Source organism: Argentina silus (genome assembly GCF_951799395.1).
Source record: "Argentina silus genome assembly, chromosome: 8".
Classification (NCBI taxonomy): Eukaryota; Metazoa; Chordata; class Actinopteri; order Argentiniformes; family Argentinidae; genus Argentina; species Argentina silus.
Window position 1 is genome coordinate 14027030 of NC_139662.1, and position 19376 is coordinate 14046405.

The 19376-nt window shown below is 47.4% G+C and overlaps 3 protein-coding genes across 4 annotated transcripts; 1 reads left to right on the top strand and 2 right to left on the bottom strand.

The window, feature by feature from the left end:
- Window positions 1-5449: 5449 nt before the first annotated feature.
- On the top strand, window positions 5450-8386 carry selenok (selenoprotein K). Its single transcript, XM_083675545.1, has 5 exons — window positions 5450-5527; window positions 6042-6132; window positions 6988-7071; window positions 7483-7578; window positions 8092-8386. The coding sequence occupies exons 1-4, from the start codon at window positions 5509-5511 to the stop codon at window positions 7571-7573; spliced, it is 285 nt and encodes a 94-aa protein (XP_083531671.1). The 5' UTR covers window positions 5450-5508; the 3' UTR covers window positions 7574-7578; window positions 8092-8386.
- Window positions 8387-8891: 505 nt separating this feature from the next.
- Window positions 8892-15334, bottom strand: actr8 (actin related protein 8). 2 transcript variants are annotated; one of them, XM_083675527.1, is made up of 13 exons: window positions 15099-15334; window positions 14850-15020; window positions 14504-14614; window positions 14190-14294; window positions 13083-13256; window positions 12460-12553; window positions 12191-12323; window positions 11816-11969; window positions 11322-11417; window positions 10965-11105; window positions 10598-10874; window positions 10272-10435; window positions 8892-9850 (listed from the first exon to the last, which is right to left on the bottom strand). In XM_083675527.1, exons 1-13 carry the CDS (start codon window positions 15228-15230, stop codon window positions 9707-9709), a joined length of 1896 nt encoding a protein of 631 aa, XP_083531653.1. In that variant the 5' UTR covers window positions 15231-15334; the 3' UTR covers window positions 8892-9706. The 2 variants fall into 2 exon arrangements, with proteins under 2 accessions (XP_083531653.1, XP_083531652.1); XM_083675526.1 differs by having other exon boundaries at window positions 10598-11105.
- Window positions 15335-16140: 806 nt separating this feature from the next.
- il17rb (interleukin 17 receptor B) lies at window positions 16141-19327 on the bottom strand. The gene is made up of 7 exons (XM_083675532.1): window positions 19156-19327; window positions 18994-19021; window positions 18349-18483; window positions 18129-18238; window positions 17793-17919; window positions 17369-17524; window positions 16141-17191 (listed from the first exon to the last, which is right to left on the bottom strand). Exons 1-7 carry the CDS (start codon window positions 19249-19251, stop codon window positions 16482-16484), a joined length of 1362 nt encoding a protein of 453 aa, XP_083531658.1. The 5' UTR covers window positions 19252-19327; the 3' UTR covers window positions 16141-16481.
- Between the last annotated feature and the right edge of the window lie 49 nt (window positions 19328-19376).

Genomic DNA, 19376 nt, shown 5'->3' on the forward strand with positions numbered 1-19376 from the left:
GTAGGCCTGTGTTAGTTGGTCATGTGACCACTAGTGTGTAGAGTACGTTTTAACATTTTTTTTTAACACAAATGTGTTCTTTATTCTTACCCTGTCCAGTCCTTCTCTCTCTTTTTAATAATGATTCCAACCGACCAGGAACACTATCAGTTGGCTCCCGATCAGTTATCTTCATGCCAGGAGGAATCTCAGTGGACTGCATTGACTTAATTCAGCATCTTGGATCAATAGCAAATATCTACTCAATAAAGTCATATCTAATCTAATCTACATCGTTACCTCCCCTGTACTTTATACCTGCCTGAGATAACCTGACCCAACAGTCAAAACAAACACACATAGCTGAAGCATCGAGCTAAGACTAGCCCCACCCTTCCTGGACTCCACTCCCCTCCCCGTACACACACATACACACACACACACACACACGTACGTATGCACGCACACACACACACACACACGCATACGCACACACGCACATGCACACACACACACACACGCACACGCACACAACCACACATACACACACACACACTCCCATACACACACTCCCACACACTCCCACACTCCCACACATACCCCACTCCACCTCTTTTTCACTGCTCAGATCAATGCATCACCTGCCACTGTGCAAACAGCCGGCTCGGCCCGGCCCAGCGGTAACCGCGGCAACCAGAAATGCGGCCTTGGTGAATAATTCATTTGATCCGTAGAGAGTCAGGAATTCATGAGAGAACCCTGGTGTAGACAGTAGAGATGCCTGGTATGGGCCAGGGGTGCCACGCCCGTGCAGTATGTATGGACCACAAGGTTACCCATTAACACCTTCACTGAGCCCAACACAGAGTACTTCACCCATACTGCAACTATGGTATTCTAATGGGATGGAACTGATGGTGCATTTGCGTTTGTCACTTGTGTTTGTGCACAGTAAAATAGAGAGTGACAACACACACACACACACACACACACACACACACACAGACACACACACATACACACACACACACACACACACACACACACACACACATACACACCTGACAGAGAGAGGTAACTCTTCCACCTGGACCTGACACAGAGAGGTAACTCTTCAGCCTGGTGGAACCTGGGAGGTCAGTGGTGAGGTTAAAGGTCATGTAGGCAGGTTGAATAACAGCTGTTAGTCCCACTGACAGTGACACCCCAGGACCAGACCCCTTCACTTCACTATGACCCCAGCTGACACTGTAACGCTCACGCTCACGCTCAGCCCTTCAGGACGGAGTGAGATAGTCGTTTAAATCCCTTGGTTTGAATGGAGAGAGGAACAGACAGGGATGGAGTACTGAGGTCAGAACATCAGAGCGGACAGAGGTGAGGTCTGACAGATGTAAGAGAGAGGGTTACAGCTGTTATGAGCAATGAGGGGAGGCGAGGTGAGTTAATTACATGAGAATTGTGAGGGAAAGAGGTGCATGTTGCATTCCTGTACTCCTGCAAACCTATCGTTTAGACAATAAAAACCCCCTCAGCCTTCCACGACTGGGTGAAAGAGAGAGAGAGAGAGGGAGGGAGAGAGAGAGGGGGGAGGGAGAGAGAGAGGGAGAGAAATAATCAATAATATAACTTTTTAAATGCCAAAACGTTTACATTGTTTTACGTTTACTATTCTTTTGAAACTCTTGTGTGTAATGTTTAGTCAAAGTCAAAGTCAAAGTGGCTTTATTGTCAATTCTTCACATGTCAAGACATACAAAGGAATCGAGAGGACGTTTCTCACTCTCCCACGGTGAGACAGATAAAGTGCCCAGGCACAACAGATAAGACATACTAAAAGTAAAACATTCAATAAAAATAAATTTGTATTCCTTATTTCATTTCATTTGTTTATTTGTAATTTTACTTGCTTTGGCAATATAAACGGTTGTTTCCCATGCCAATAAAGCCCTTTGAATTGAATTGAAATTGAATTGAGAGAGAGGGAGAAAGAGGGAGAGAGAGAGGGACAGAGAGAGAGACAAAGGGAGAATTTCATTACGACTACATCCCACACTGTCTCTGTCGACACTAAGGCTTACAGCCCCGCTTTTTCCCAGGAGAGAACATAAGTGACTCCCTGGGAATGCAATAATGTTCCGGAACACTCGCCCACATTCCCAAGAACGTTTCCGAGAACGCCAACCCCGCGGACACCTCCGGTTAGGTTACACAGGGCTATGGGAGAGCCTGGACAAACCGCCCAGGATGACCCTGAGCCTGCCCTGAACCAGCCCGGCCCAAACCAAGTCCTTAGTCCCAACCTCAGCCCCCTCTGAACCTCAATACTGACAATACATACACATTGCTGTTGGATTGTCTGACCAACCGGGCCAAGAACCATCAGAACCATAACTAAAGAACAGAGAACAATGCCATCCCATGCCAGGACCACTCTAATCAGCTCAGCCCAGCACAAGCCTGGCCAACCCATCCAGAGACCACTCTAACCAGCTCCCGAGACCACTCTAACCAGCTCAGCCCAGCACCAGCCTGGCCACGCCCTGTATCACTGTACTGTGGTCACATCCCCTACAACCATTCAGCCAAACCAACAGCCCCAGAGACCTCTTGCCATAAGACTAGTCATCCAGTGTGAAGTTAGTATGCCCTCATGTACAATCAACCATCTACAGGTCAGCTCCAGCTGATGAATGCTGTCTAAACACACACACACACACACACACACACACACACACACACACGCACACACACACACACACAGAGATGACCCTGATCAACAGGTGTATGATTCATAACTTGAGAAACCTCATTCCATGTCAGGCATTACAATGAGCCTGTCCTCCGATTCTTTTACCTCCACCAGCCTCCAATGATTGCCACCGGTACAACTCGGAGCGCTTGGGAAAGGAGGAATGATCAACATGACCAAACAAAGATGGAACCTGGCCAAATGGACTGAGGAGTGGGAGGAGGGCTGAGGAAGGCGTGAGAGAGAGATGAATGGAGTGTGGGGTTTTGGGGGTGACGTGGGGCGGGGTTAGAGAAGCTCTCACAGGGAGTGGTGATGAGATATGCTGCTCATGATCATTCCCATGCTCCGGTGGCTCTTCAGGACGAGAGAGATGATCCTCGAATGAAATACCCCCAATCCCCCCTACTCTATCTAAGATAATACAGAAAACAAATGTGTACACACACACACACACACACATGCGCGCGCGAACACACAAAAACACACACACATACACATATTTTACACACACACATTTTGCACACTCACACACACACACACACACACACACACACACACACACACACAAACACAAACACAAAGCCTTGTTAGCCATGAGTTCATAGGGTCGTCCAAAAGTCTTTCTTTCTTGTCTCATCTCCCCCAACCTCCTCTGAAACACTACGGATGAATCATCCCTTCCTTTACAGTAAGACGCTGCTAATAACAATAGGTCCACCTGGGTCCACACACAAAGACATGGCCAGTCCCCTAGACATCCAGTCTAACCCATCCATAGATGTCAATATACAACACAGAGACAAACCTCTGTTCTGTTCTGTGGTAATTCATCATCACTGGACAGAAAGGCAGAGGAAGAGAGGGAGAGAGAGAGAGGGGGGGGGGGGGGTGAGAGAGAGAGAGAGCAGTGAGAAAGGTCTCACTCCAGAGAGCACCGACATGTCAGGGCTGCCTTTACAAGTACAGCACTTGTTCAAACAACCTTTAAAAAGAGAGAGAATGAATCAAAAGAGAGCTGTTAAAATGGGCTGTGCTGTGTTGGCCGTGTGTTCACAGTATTGAGTACACAATAACGCTCTCTCGTGGAAAAAGGGGAGACAAAGAAAATAGAAAAAGAGGGATGGAATGAAAGAGAGGAAGAGCGCAGAGGGGAGCGGAACAAAACGAGCAGGATGCTGTGGTTTAAGCCACACTGCTTACGGTCTCACACACACACACACACACACACACACACACACACACACGCTATACCCCCTCCCCATCCCATTCATGTTCTCTGAAAGCATCAGTAACATCTCCTCTGCCCTCCACTGCCCCCCCCCCACCACCACCACCCACCTTTGTCAACCCATTGCTCTCTCATCCACCGTCTTTAACTTCTGGCACTCGATCAGCCACCATTGCTCCAGGGGGTGGGGGAGAAAAGGGGCAGGGGTGGGGTGGGGTGGGATGGGGGGCAGGGGTGGCTGGCAGGGGTGGGGTGGGATGGGGGGGCTGGCAAGGGTGCAAAAGCTGGAAGCTGAATTCATCTTAGGGAGACAATGCTGTCAAAATGGCCTTAACCCAGTAAGAGGTATGTAGAGGAAGAACAGTAGGGTGTGTGTGCGTGCGTGCGTGCGTGCGGCTACAGAGAGAAGAACAGACAGAACACAACAGAACAAACCTACTAAAATGGCTCTCTTTGTAGTCCTGTTAGAATACACCCAACAGCTCTGTCCCCTTTCCTGGCCGCCCGCTGCCTACACACTCAACAATACCACCACAAAACAGTCTCTGAAAGAGGCTCCCAATCACACTCACTCTCTCTCACTCTCTCTCTCACTCTTTCTCTCTTCCCTGTCCGGTCGCTGCCCACACACACACATTACCCCAACAGAATGGAGCGCCATGAACTTCCCACCACATTTGGCTGGTCCATTGTCTCAGACACCCATCTCTCTCTCTCTCTCTCTCTAATGACCTCACAACACGTCACCCACATAGCGGTGACTTCACCAGGCTAGCAGTCTGCTGCCATGCCCAGGATGAGGGCTCCCAGGCAGGGAGTGTGTGTGTGTGTGTGTCTCTCGCTTTCTTCTCCATCCTTCTCTGGTCCTTGCTTCCCTTTTTCTCGAACAGAAGACAGAAGTGCAGTCAGAGCAGCACAATGGTGGAGTTTGTTAGTGGACATAAGGAGATGCATTGAGAGAGAGAGAGTGTGGGTGGGGGCTTTGTGTGAGAGGAAGATGATGAGAAAGTGTGTAATGATGTGAATCTCCTCCTGGAATTAGGCCATTAGAGATTGTCACATGGGTTGCCTAAATGGGGAGGTTGGAAATATAAGCTTCAGCTCAGAGATACAATGGGCTATCTGGCTATACGTTCCAGTCTTCTAGGCTGCTAGTAGCTCAGCCGTCGCTCTCTTCAGGTAAAGCTACAGTAGGTAATGACTGCCATCTGCTGAACAATTGGGTGCAATTACAGAAAGTATAAATTGCACAAAATAGTTGTGAGCAGCTTTTGTCCATAGAAGACAGTACATTATAAACACATCATTGGAACATCATTAGAACGACAACATTCTCTGACACAAACAAGAGCGACATACTGGATCATTTGACCAATAATGAGGTTATAATAATGTGAAGAAGAATACCTGTGTTTGTCAGGTGGGCGTGGGCAATGACAGGTGGGCGTGGGCTTGGCGAGGGATAGTGACGTTGCGTACACCGGATGCGGAAGAAACAGTGGAACGACGACGACGCGTAAACAAAGCAGCAATATCAGCTGCAACGATGGTGTACGTGTCGAATGGTGAGTGGTTTTCGAAATGTATTATTAACAAGCCTCAAATTGTGTACATGACTATGTCGTTAGCTAGTCGTGTTTCGTTTCTACTCAAATTGAAATAATAAAGGATTGTCGCAAGTTCTCTCTCTCCTCCCTATAATGTTTGACACGCTAACATTAGCTTCTAGTCATAGCATATTTCTGAGGCCCACATTGACATGTCCTCATCGTAGTTGTTGTATAAAGTCTAAGGTTGATGGCACTGATAGAGAGCTAACTAGGCCTATCTCCATGGTGGAGGTCAAATGGGGTTAACCTGTCTCAAATAAGCCTCAATAGCTATCCGTGTGTGTCTTTCCTCTGCTGCCAGTCACAGATCTTTAGCTAGCTGAAACAAAGCTGACCCACGTAGATTTAACATGACATCGTCTTGACACTCTCCATCTTTCTTTTAATGTGTGTGTGTGTGTGTATATAAATATATATATATATATGTAATCACCACTTACATGGTGTTTATGTGTTCTGTCTCCCACAGGTCAGCTCCTGGACAGCAGAAGCCAGTCTCCATGGCGATTGTCCTTCCTGGCTGACCTGTTCTGGGGTGCAGTGGAGTTCATCGGCTTGTTGTACGTCAGCTGTGTATACCTCTCCCCTACACTTAAGGGCGCTTTGACACCTAGTTCGTTTGCTTAAGTTCGACCCAACGTTCACTTGGTTGTTACATTGTATTTTTTTTCCTTTGGTCCGGTTCGTTTCACATTGCCCAACTGCAAGCGCACCACATACAAAATCATGTCCTCATGGAGGATCGTTCACTCATTGGCCAGAAATGTAGCTGGGGTTCGACAAACAAATCGCACACTATATGAAATCCCACACTATATGAAATCCCACACTTCACAACAAGAAACACTGGAGCAGCATTGGCTTGTGTTACAACTTTGTTGTTATTACTTTTTCTACTGCTGCTTCACACTCACATCATTCATTGTAAACACGCAGCTATCGACAGACTGTTCAGGCTATATATGTATATATACCATTTAGCTGACGCTTTTATCCAAAGCGACTTACATTGCAGTGACTACATACATTTTTCATATATATGGTCCCAGTGGGAAGGCAAGCCCTAATGTTGCGTATGTTCCATTGCATGACAACTGTGGACTTGTTCCGTGAAAGAGCAGTCAGGTAACAGTCACGACAAATACAAAAAGGCCAAAACAAACATATATATTCAGATGGAGTGTTCACACCTGTCCCTTGGGTTCTACTTGGAATCTAAGAGGTTTCATTTTGAATCAAAAACGGTTCTACGGCTTGTCCCTGTAGTAAGAGAACCCTTTTGGTTCTAAGTAGAAGAGGGCAATACTTCCAGTATTGTTTACATACATATACATCGAGTCCATCGTGTGGGTGTGTGTGTGTGGGTGTGTCTGTCTGTCTGTCTGATCATCTGCTTTGATTTGTTTCCCCCACAGTTTCCAAACCCTGGTCCAGCCAGGTTTAGCTAAGGAAGGAAACACCCGGGGCTCAGGCTCCAGTGGCTCAACAGATGGCAGAGGGTAGGTGACCCCCTCATCTCCTCTCCTGCTTATGTCCCCTGGGGTCCGGTCAGGGGAGGCCACCAGCCTGTACAAGCCTAGGGCTCACTTATGATGAGTTAAATTGGCCTACTGAAACTCTTTGGAGGATACACTCCTTTGAAATAACTGAACACTATGGAACCAGATGTATCACGTGTGTGCAGAGCAAGAGTTGATCGATTTCATGTATATATATAAAACATTTTTAAAAAAAGTTGTAAAATGTTCCTTTGATGGAGGTCTAACTAACGTAACCATGTCTCTCTCTCTCACACACACACACTCTCTTTCTAACCCTCTCTCTCACACACACACACACTCTCTTTCTAACCCTCTCTCTCACACACACACACTCTCTTTCTATCTATCTCTCTCCCTCTGATCCCATAGACCCCCTGACCCCCCTGGCGGTAGGAGGCGGATGGGGAGAATAAACCACGGAGGGGGGCCTAGCGCCCCACCCATGGGGGGGGGAGGGTGAGGAAGGTGAGGAAGATGGAGGGCATCATCATCATCATCATCATCCCTGTTCAGAAACAACCTCTCTAACCTCTATGCTAACACCCACCTGTGTAGATCTGATAGGACTGGATAGGTACAAGCAAGATGACCGTAGCTCCACCCTGCCCTCTGATAGAATGGTTGGAGTCCCCCCCCCCCCCCCCACCCATTTTGCTTATTGCCCATCCAGTATTTTAAGATCTACACAAGTGTCCCCACCTAGGAACAGAGTTGGGGTAGAAATCGGAGGCCAGGCTCATTGTAATGTATGGAATGGAATGAGGAATTGTATCCCAACACTTGTGGTTGATACCATTCCTCATTCTGTTCCATGCATTAAAATGAGCCCGTCCTCCCGAGTTTACAGGCAAGGGGTTGTTTCTGCACAAAGTTTATGACTCTATTCCACAGTCATATCATACAATCCTAATCTGTGTTGTTGAACATAACTAAATGGTCTCCTCTCTCTCTACCTCCTCCCTTCCTCTCTTTTTCTAGGTAAACGCCTACACATCTCGTGTAGGCGTGGGGTGGGGACACACTAGCTGCATACATGTAGTGTAAACACAACATCCTTGTGAGTGTGTGTGTGTCCGCCCCCTCCTTACTGGCTGCCTCTGCTCAGGCAGACTCTTGACGCTGCTCTGGGAATTCCTACACGTAGGGGCCAGGGTGGCCAATATGGCAGCTTCCTGTTTCTGACCCCTCCCCTTCCTTGAGAATCACATCATGTCACTGTCCTCTTGAAATGTCATTTTTTGTATCCCTCTGATGAATAAAGTCTTATGCTGTTGACATGTGTCCTTTTTTCTAACACGTGTTCTCTGTGATGATGATAAAGTTGTCATGTTACGGGCATATGGGATGAGGCTACAGATGATTCCATTCCATTCATTCCATTCACACACACTATTCAATTTGACTGTTGCAGCAGTTCGACCCGTAAGCACTGTTAAAAATGCCACAGAGCAAGAGTACAGATTTCCAGTTTTTTGTTTATTAGAAAAGGACATGAATGTCACCACTGTTTGCATTATACACACACACAACACCACTATAACGGTACCAAGAACAGGGGACCTGGGCTGAGATGATTGTAGTCAAACACCATCTGTCTATCTTAGGCCCGTTGGCATTATCTGATGCTAGCGCTCCAGATGCACTGATTTCTGTGCAGATCTTCACAATGCCTGGGGTAGCATAACAGACCTATCCATCTGTTATAATGATCCTAGAAGCTGTACACAATCTGTGTGATCTGACACTCACACGTCTTTCTATGAGTAGACCAGGGGAGGCTGGTGGAGGTAGACATCGGAGGAAGGGCTCATTGTAATGCATGTTATAGAATCAGGAATGGTATCAAACACACGTTCCATGCGTTCCAATGATCCCGTCCTCCGATGTCTATCTCCACCAGCCTCCCCTGGCGTATAGTCAACAGAGGTAGGAAGAAGAGAGTCCGATTCCCCTTGAAGGCCAACAAAGCCCTTTGAATGTAATTGAAAGCTGACTGCCGTGCCTAACCCAACACTATACGCCATGGCTATCACCAACATCAGCACTGACTCATTCAACACTTTTAATTCAGTTTAATTTAATTAACTTACAAGTAACATTGTTTGACATTGCTCAACACAGCTCCAAACGCAGCGATAAGCTCAAAACAGAACTGTCGTACTTCTAGGTTGAGATCATTGTTTGACAGTTCTGAGAAGCGGGGCGGTATGTATACAGTGCTGTGATTAGTTGGCTGAGTGTTCCACGCAACATGAGTCAGAATGCTATGCCCAGTGTTCTACTGTCTTCAAGGTGATGGGTGTTTGACGGACCTGGTCCTCAGCCCTGTTTCAGAGGAAGGTTCTAGTGGGTTTCTGGTTCTGGTCGGACAGTGTGTTCTGGAAGCAGCAGCTGCACGCCTAATAGCGGATGGTTGACTTCCAAGTGGCTGACTGACAAGCACAATGGACACACACACACACACACACACACACACACACAATCATTAGGCCTGCTCTGTTCCACGTGTTTGTTAGGGGAAGGCACACGTGCATGGGGACCACCAGGTGAATAGTCTGTTAGCTCAGGTGATGTCCTGTACACCCCTGACCCCCTACCAGACAAAGGCAGCCCTCTCCCTCAGCATGCGGACCCCAAAGCGCTGCCACTCCCGCTGGTGGATCCACATCTCCTGGGTGGTATCCAGGCAGGCCAACACGGCACCCCCCTTCCAGGAGATCAGACGGGGGTCCATGTCCTAGAGAGAGACACAGACACAGACACACCACAGTTAGACACCCTTCAGCTCCAAGGCCATTAGAAGTTGGTGGAGGTAGAAATCAGAGGATTTCTCATTGTAATGCATGGAACATGTGAGTTTGATTCCCTTCCTCATTCTATTCCACTCATTACAATGAGCCCGTCCTCCGATTTCTGCCTCCAATAGCCTCCCCTGCATTAGACAGTACTTGAACTCCTACAATTTCAACTACCATGTATATTGTATATTATATTATTTGTAACGTGTTGTGCTTCACAGTCCTAAAGTCCTACTTTTAAGTCATTTTTAGGGATTATTCACCTGTGTGTGTGTGTGTGTGTGTGTGTGTGTGAGAGTGTGAGTGTGAGTGTGAGTGTGAGTGTGAGTGTGAGTGTGTGTGTTGCCAGTGCAGGCCTGCCTTGGGCCGTGTGATGACTTCGACGTTCTCCACCACCCGTCTGAAGGAGGGGGGCATCTTGTTGAGGATGCGGTGTTGGAGGAAGTCCTGGGCTCTGTGGAACAGCAGCCCCCCCCCCACCACCAGGATACAGCTATACATCTTGCGCTTCGTCTCATCTGACGCTGGACGGAAACAACAACAAACAACAACAACTAATATAGAACAACATGTATAGGGGACTTGTACCTATACGTAGTACCTTTAAGTTATGAATCCCTGAGCAAAGCGGTTGGTTGATTGGGTGGGTGGGTGTCCGTGTGTATGTGTGTGTGTGTCCCACTTACCACAGCAGTCAATGCTGTGCAGGATGGCCTTGTCTAATCCCAGCGCTTTGCCCTCAAACTGGCTGACGGCCGTCTTCCTGGACAGGAGAGCCGAGGGGGGCTCCTCCATCTCTGCTCCCCCCATCAGACAGTCGCTTTGGGAGTGTCCCAGCTCCACGTCCTGGGCGTGGGCACTACCACCTCCGCGGTCAGAGGGGTCGCCGGCCTGGCTGCCCAGCTCGCCCTCGAAACCTGAGGGCTTAGGAAGGGACTTGCGCTCGGCTGAGGCCTTAGACGACTGACCATGGAAAAGAGAGGGAGAAAGGAGACGGAGAGAGAAGATTAGCACGTACGTACGTGTGTGTGTGTGTGTGTGTGTGTGTCCTACCTGGTCCTGCTTGCTTTGGGTGCCCAGTAGGTAGTGCTCATCATGGGGGTCCTCTGGGTCGCCTTGGGAACGGTGCTGTAGTGAGGTCATCTTCTGTCCCACGATCCCAAACGTGGTGGGGTAGAACAGAGCCATAGACGCCTAGGGGGAGAGAGGGAGATGAGGGGAGAGAAAGAAACAAAGAAAGAGAGGGAGAGATAGAGGGGAGGGGGAGAGAGAGAGAAAGAAAGAGACAGAGTTCGATGAAGAATATTTTTTTTAACCAGTATTTACTAACTGACAATTACAGTTACATCAACATCATCATCATGTACAGCACATCACTGCCAGTCCTTCTCTGACTGGCTGAGAGGGTACCTGAAGTTTCTCATCCCCGAGGCGCAGCTGGTAGAGAAGTGCCGGGGATTCTGGGAAACGTGTGCGGAACTCGTGGTCCTGTAGTCCGGAGATGTCCTGGAGAGAGAAATTAATGAACACAACAGTTTCTTGTTTCCATGTTCTTGTTTCATGTGAGTCCAAATGGTAGCATTGAGTGTCCACTCTTTTACTGCCGTTTTTGACTGTATTCTAAAGTGTGGGACCCTTGGGATGCAGGGGAGGCTGGTGGAGGTAGAAATCAAAAACAAATGCATGGGACGGAACGCTCATTACAATGAGCCCCGTCCTCCGATTTTCTACCTCCACCAGTCTCCCCTGATGTGATGACTCAAGAACAGTAACATCTAGGTAGAGGAGGGTTATGGTGAGGATCCTCTCAAGGACCCCACTTAGCACCTCGTTAAGTTAGCATAAGCTAGCATCACTGTGTACCTGATCCAGGTAAGTTAACATAAACTAGCATCACTGTGTACCTGATCCAGGTGGCAGAAGGTCTCTTTGAGCTGCTGCAGCAGCATACAGTCCACCCTGTTGGACAGCTGACAGTCCCTGTAGGGGAAGCCTGCCCTCTGGAGGAGCCAGAAGAAACAGCGGGTGACGTCCGAGCCGCCGTATGCTAGACACAGCCTGGGGGAGGAACACAAACACACACAAACACACACAAACACACACAAACACACACAAACACACACAAACACACACATTTCAATTGCACAGTGTGTACCTCAAATTCTCAAAGTACATACTTTAATCCTCCAGACTCATCCTGGAAGCACGCACGCACGCACGCACGCAGGCACGCACGCACGCACGCACGCACGCACGCAGGCACGCAGGCACGCACACACCTAGAGTTGCGGTGAGACACGCCGTCCTCCACGCAGCAGAGGCTGGTCTTCTGGTCCCCCACGTCCACCACACAGGCACTGCTCAGGCCGCTGCCGAAGGTGGCGCACACCGACTCCTGGTGCACCACCACAGCTGTGAGGAGGGAGAGGAGCAGGTGGCGGTGTGTGTTGGGCCAGATAACTGTGGGCTAATATGTCTGTTTGTTAATATGTCCGGTGTGGGTATGTGTGTGTGTATGGGTATGTGTGTGTGTGTGTCTGTGTTATACCTGAGAAGCCCATGTTGAGCAGCAGCATGTTGACCAGCTCCTTGATGTGCTGTCTGTTGTAGATGTCAGGAACTAACAGAATACACCGGTAATACTGCCAACCAACCAATCAAACGAGAGAGATCAGAACTCATGCGATCAACAGCAGAGGTCATTGCAATGTTAACAAACCATTTAATGTTTTGTTCCAAGGTTGTCATTGCAAATAAAGATTTTTTCCAAACTGACTTGCTTAGATAAATAATGGTCAAATAAAACTGTTACAATCCCCAAAGGTTCAGTTTCAGCTGAAATTATTTATCTATCCAGGTAAGTCCCATTGAGCTATGCATCTCTTTTCGATAGGAGCACTGGCCTGTCAATCACCCTGCGTTGTCTCGTCCACATTCTATCACACACTGCATATAAGCCTGGAATAACAAGGACTACTGGGGGGGGGGGCGTGAATGCTGTTGGGAGATGATTGATGTGAATTTATAGCCAATGACTACGCGCTGTCCATTTTCAACGGTCTTTCTATAGGCTTAATGAAGGCCAAGCTTGACGCATTGGTCCACCGCACCTTTTGCGCATTTCGGGCGGAAGTGTCTGGGAACGACACTAAGTCTCCCCTGCCTGCCTACCTTGAGGTCTTTCAGAGGGATTTCTAGAAGCTTCTGGATGACATGGCTCCAGATGGCCTCCAGGTCAGCTAGGACGGCGGTCAGAGACCCCCCGGCCCCCGCGTGCACGTTGAGCTGCCCCCTACTGACGGGCCAGTGTATGTTGTAACTGTCCGTGGGGTTCACATACAGAGCCTGGGGGGAGGGAGGAGGAGGAAGAGAAGAGAAGAGAGGAGGGATGTGACACAAACCATTGACACTAACAAACTGAGAATTAACATTTAAAAGAACATTTCAACACCAAATGCAGCCTATTTCACACACACAAAATAGACGTCCGACATTTACATATACATTTATCGCATTTAGCAGACGCCTTTATCCAAAGCGACATACACCAATACATTTGTTTAAGTAAGTGAATCATCTATCCAACAGTCATCATAAGACAAAGTAATCAATGCTCACACCAGGGGCCACTGGCAGTCGTAATGCCAGTAGGCTATTTTTTATTTTTTTATTAGCAGGAGAGAACTTGGTAGCGGGGGTGAAGAGGTCTCTAGGGTTGGGGTTAGGGTTAGTATAGGGGGGGTAGTGAGGGTGAAGCGGTCTTTAGGAGGGGCTGTTAAGATGTAGCTTGAAGAGATGGGTTTTCAATCTACAGCGGAAGATCGGAAGTGACTCTGCAGTCCTGACCGTTGTGGGAAGCTCATTCCACCAGCGGGGCGCCAGGACAGTGAAAAGCCGTGACTGAGTAGCGCGGCCACTCCATCCACGTAGAGGCGGCGGTGCCAGGCAGGCAGCCGAGGTGGACGAGCGGAGTGATCTTGCAGGGGTTTGGGGGCTAACCATTGCTTGCACGTAGGGAGGGGCTGTTCCCTTTGCCGCCCGGTAGGCAAGCACATTATTAAGTTCTCTCTTAATAATAGCAGACTTTTCCTCCATTATTTCTGACAGTCGTTGGTCTTTTTGTCATAGGACTGGTGGAAGTGTTGGAGCGATACTGTGTATCATCGTCACACTTTTAGTCATGTATTGGTGTCCTCTTACCCAGGGTTCCATTTCCATTTTTACTTTTGATATAACAATTTCTGTGTGTGTGTGTGTGGTGGGGGGGGCTGCTGTCACCTCGTCCCCCACTAGGTGCTCTGGCTGGTGGGCTGTGTTGGTCCACTTCATCCTGGAGCTGCTGTCCAGGACCGCTGGCCGGATCTGTCTGTTATAGGACCTGGCCTGCAACACAACACACACAGCTGACACGATCAATACTCTGGTTAGGAACACACACACACACACACACACACACACACACACACACACACACACAGGTTAGAAGAGGGTACATACTGCTGCTGTGAACACACACACAAAAATAAATAAATTAAAAAAACTCTGCACAACCACATGCATGCATGCACGCACACACGCACACACACACACACCTGTTCAGCAGACACTGGAGTCCGTCGTACTCCATTGGACATCTTCTTGGACCAGATGGCTTGGTCAACCATTTTGAGACCGTTCTGCCTCTGTTCATTACTCTCTGGTTTCTGGTTCGAGGGAATAAGTAGAGGTAGAGAGAGAGAGAGAGGAGGGGGGGGGAATTGGAGGAGTTGTTACAGGGTGAAGTGTATGATGTATGTATTTTTCATAATAATGCAGGATGTAAATAGCCATCCCAAACAAAACAGTGTATGTGTCTGTGTGTGTGTGTGTGTGTGTGTGTGTGTGTGTGTGTGTGTGTGTGTGTGTGTGTGTGTCGTTCGAGGGGAATATTAGACTCACATTGAGACCCTCCCTCAGCAGCCACGGGTCCTCGTAACGGGGCTGCCCGGTTTGTTTATGTTTGCGAGCGATAACGTGAGGAACTGTCACAGGGAGTGTGTCCGTGGCTCTGCCAATCCTCAACGTCTTAGAGCCGGGGTGTATAACCACGATAAAGTTGCTCTGAATTTGCTGAGGATACACATTGAATGGTGTTAATGATTAAATACGTTGTTAAACGTCCACTTAAAATCAGCTTCGCTAACTTACTTCTTGAAGAGGTTCGGGGATGACCGGTGGAGCGATCGGTCTTTTGACACCACGCTGCTCCTTTTCTTTCTCCTTCTCTCGTTCCTTCTCTTTCTCTTTGCCGTTTTCTTGTTCTCTCTCTGCTTGTGTCATTGTGGCAGGATTGTTGTAAGTGAACAAACTACTTAATCTCTGTTATTAATAGCTACATACAAGGTGTTTAGTAGTGGAAAGAGGTCTACAGATCATTCACTCGATTATTTCCGTGTTTGGTCACGTGGTATACAGCAAACCTTCCCATTGGCAAACCAGTCCCACCTCTTCTTCTTCGTTTTCTCCATCTTCTTTCTCATATGAGCTGGCAACTCACTTTTATGGCGCATTAGTGCCACCTATTGGACTGGAATGGGACACGGACTAATCCTAGCCTTATGCCAAAATGAAACCGCTAACTGAAGAACAACCCCAGAGAGTTTATTGAGCAATAGGTATAAATCCAGCCATGATCGCTTGCCTTTGAACCTTTCCCAATCCACTCCTCTACTTTTCACAATGTTGTACTGGCTTTACCTCTTGATATTCATAACATGTTTAGTATTCAGTTAGTATTCGTCTTTGACAGATGTTTGCCCTGCCTCAGACAGGTATAGTATACAGCCTAATCTAGGTCTTGATTGAATGTAATATTGGCTGAACTCATAAACTAAATGTTGGTTTTAGCCTGCTATTTATTTGTTTTGCTCCATTCCTTGGGGAATGGACAGGCTCATTATAATGCATGGAAAGGAATCAGGAATGGTATCAAACACACGTGATACCATTCCCTGTTCCATTCCATACATTACAATGAGCTTGTCCTCCGATTTCTAACTCCACCAGCCTCCCCTGTTGCAGAGTGGTCCTAGCATAGATGTTTGCTTATGATGACTGATGTATAGATGATTCACTTTAGACAAATGTACTTGTTCTAAGACACTTTGGATAAAAGCATCTGCTAAATGTCAAAAATGTTTGTAAATGCAGTAATACTGTGGTAGCATAGTTGAGTGAGAGTTTAGCATAGTTGAGTGTTTAGGTATTTATTTATTTCCATAGACCCACAGCTTTTCATATAAAGGAGTACAATGCCATTGAACAATGTTCTAGTAATAGTCCTACAAATAATTTCCAAAACAAAAGAATTCTAGGCAACTTACATTGTAGTGAGCGCATACATTTTTCAGTATATATGGTCCTAGCGGGATATATGGTATATATGGTCCCAGCTTTCTACGCGTAACTTTTCAATACAGTATGTCACAGGTATGACTGCTAATTGCATGAGATTGAGCAACAACCTAACCTACCAACCTAACCTAACAACCAAAACACTGACATTACGAATAGATTACAACTGGTGTAAGACTACAACACAGTAGTATAGAGAGCCTGCTGCTCTCCTGTAGCCCTGCCATTACCACCTTGCTGAGGGCTCTTCCCCAACGTCCCTATATTCTCCACAGCCTCTCTCAGCTTCCCTGCAGCTTTCTCATTGTAGCCCGGCCCTGGCCTGGACCTCACCCATGCCCCGCTGGATCCCTGCTGCAGCTGACGGAGCTGTCTGCAAAGCTTCCCCAGGTCATTCATCAGACAGAAGCCCCTACAGCCCCTCAGCTCCACCGGTAGACCTCCCTTCTCCTGGGCCTTGCCTAGCTGCACCACCCAGAACTTGGCCATGTCACTGGGGCTCCAGGCGAGGCTCGCCACCATGTTGAGGACCAGAAGGAAGAGGTCATGGGTCGCGGCCGGTACCAGGACCGTGTTCACCCCTGTCGGGCCAGAGCTAGGGAAGGAGGTGGACTGGGTCTGAGGGCTGATGACCAATACCCTGTCTGCGGACATGGCCCGTTCGGCCAACCAGTGCATGGGCCCCTGCTCTGCCAGTTGGCGGCTTTGCCACATGTCGATGGAGACGTGGCAGCCTTCGTGCCACTTCAGGAACTCAGCGAATGCCACCACGGCCCTCTGGAAGACAGGGTTCCCGGCAGGGTACACTACCAGGACCAACACCTGGACGGGAGGGAAGTTGGGAAGCTCTGTGAAGGGGCTGTTTGAAAGTCTTCTGTACACCTTAACTGGAGAAGGAAATGAATGAGGGGGAGAGGGAGGAGGGAGGTTACTATGGAATCACAATACAGCTGGGGAGGCTGGTGGAGGTAGAAATCGGAGGACAGGCTTGTTGTAATGCATGGAATGGAATGAGGAATGGTGTGTTTGATACCATTCCAGGTGGGTTCTGATATCATACCTACCCAGAGTAATGTAGCAGGCTAATACCAACAGCCCAGTTGCACATCCAATACACACCATCAGAACATTGTTGAACTCTGAATGAATGGCATGAGGGAGGGAGGGAGGGATCCTAACACTGGTTGGCTTCACAGTAGGGACTGAGGTACTGTGCTCATCTTTAAAAAAAGAAATTTAAAAAAAACGTGAAAGTGCAGTTTACTGAATACATGGAAATCCCAGCCCTTCATAATGATGAATCAGATGAAGATTGGGTGGAAGTTAGAAATGGTTAGAAGGCTAGTCTGCTACTGCACACACACACACACACACACACACACACACACACACACACACACACACACACACACACACACACACACACACACACAGACAGACAAGGCTACAGACAGACAGACACACACACAATAAATAAAATAAACTTACCATCTGGAATGTCCAACATTTCATCCTTTGAATAATCCCCACCTCCATATGGAGGTATAGGCACATTAAACACGCTGATGATGGCCACAATCCCTGGGTCTGTGGGCACCAAGTGATGGAACCACAGCTGGAGGTATGCAGAAGAGTATCAATCACACCAACACTGAGATAAAGACTGCTGAATAGACTATATTATATCTATTTTTGTTTAATGTTGAGTGGCCTTGGGTGTTTTGAAAGGTGCTTATCTAAAAATGTTTTAATAATATTATCATCATTATTAAATATCATTATGTCTAAATATCGTGTGATCATGTGTGATTTAGAAAGGGTTACCTGCTTGGCACCACGCACGTTGTCTTCGGTCAAGGGTGGTAGATACTTACAGATGTATCTGTCGTCATTATTAATTACGATCCAAGTTCCTTTTAGATAATCTATACTTGCTGCAAAAAAGTAATACACTTTTTTTTTATTGCAATACGTACATGCAATAAATACGAAATAATTCGCTGAAAAATATGGAATGTAATTGTTTCAAACAAGCTCAAAATACCGTCGATGTTGACCGCCCAGCTTACATTCAGCATCCTGTACCCTCTGTGTCCGTTATACGGGATCACGTGGACTTCGAGCGCATCCAGAATAGAGGGACAGGCCGTGGCATCGATCGAGAACCCTTCTGGGAATGCTTGAATAGGAAGACAGACCGTTACACTGAGGGCGGGCCTAAACGGACCTTCCGAACCTGCATTCCATTGACAGCCCGACGAGGTCAAAACCAAAAACTGACCCTTACTTTAACATTAACCTTAACCTTCCTGTAGTGTTCGTTGCTACCCTGCCACTCATGGTGTTCGCACTGCTATTATTTTAACACAAAACTCCCTGATAGCAGCCAGTTTGTCGTTTTGCCAGCGGGCATGTCGTGTACCTCTGTCATCAAATCGAATTACTCTTGAGAGGACATGAAACTGCTGTAAGAGTTTCACCACAGGAGGGTTAAAACAAATTTAGTTTGCTGGTCAGTCAGGTCTCCTTAGTTTTCCTCCCAAACAGTTACATCAACCATGTATTTGATCCTAGTGTTTTATAAGCTATAGACTAGGTTATAGCCTAGGTTTTGGCAACTAAAGCGGACACTTTGGAGCTTGACTTGCTCTATAGAATTTCACATAGAATCGTGCAGATGATCACCCACCTGATAAGGTATCCTCACAGATGAGACTCTGAAATGGAAACAAAATAAACAAATAAGATGATCAATGTACATATCTAAAATGGATAACCGTTGACCAAAATATGACAGTTGTGAAGTATGAAATTATAACGCATGCTGTTGATATAAAAATGTATATCTTACAATTTCAGGTATCCCATAAGCAGTGAGCACTTTTGAAACAACAAGCAAAAGTAAACTCCACATGATGGGAAAAAAAAACGATTCACTCGATATCATGAACGAGATCGCCCCATCAGCCGAAAATGTCAATATCCCAAGCACTTGCTTAACTCCCTATATTTCATTTGATATTTCCGCCCTCTGACGTTTATTCTGCCCTCTGCGATCTGAGCATGATATTC

Coding starts and splice junctions, on each gene's coding strand:
- il17rb (XM_083675532.1), bottom strand. CDS start 19,251: ATGATATCGAGTGAATCGTTTTTTTTTCCCATCATGTGGAGTTTACTT. Junction 17,920..18,128: donor ACGTGCGTGGTGCCAAGCAG/GTAACCCTTTCT, acceptor GCATACCTCCAG/CTGTGGTTCCATCACTTGGT. Junction 17,525..17,792: donor AATGTTGGACATTCCAGATG/GTAAGTTTATTT, acceptor CTTTTTTTAAAG/ATGAGCACAGTACCTCAGTC.
- actr8 (XM_083675526.1), bottom strand. CDS start 15,230: ATGACACAAGCAGAGAGAGAACAAGAAAACGGCAAAGAGAAAGAGAAG. Junction 14,295..14,503: donor CTCCAGTGTCTGCTGAACAG/GTGTGTGTGTGT, acceptor GTTGTGTTGCAG/GCCAGGTCCTATAACAGACA. Junction 12,554..13,082: donor TCCCTCTGAAAGACCTCAAG/GTAGGCAGGCAG, acceptor GTTGGTTGGCAG/TATTACCGGTGTATTCTGTT.
- selenok (XM_083675545.1), top strand. Junction 6,133..6,987: donor GTGGAGTTCATCGGCTTGTT/GTACGTCAGCTG, acceptor TTTCCCCCACAG/TTTCCAAACCCTGGTCCAGC. Junction 7,072..7,482: donor GGCTCAACAGATGGCAGAGG/GTAGGTGACCCC, acceptor CTGATCCCATAG/ACCCCCTGACCCCCCTGGCG.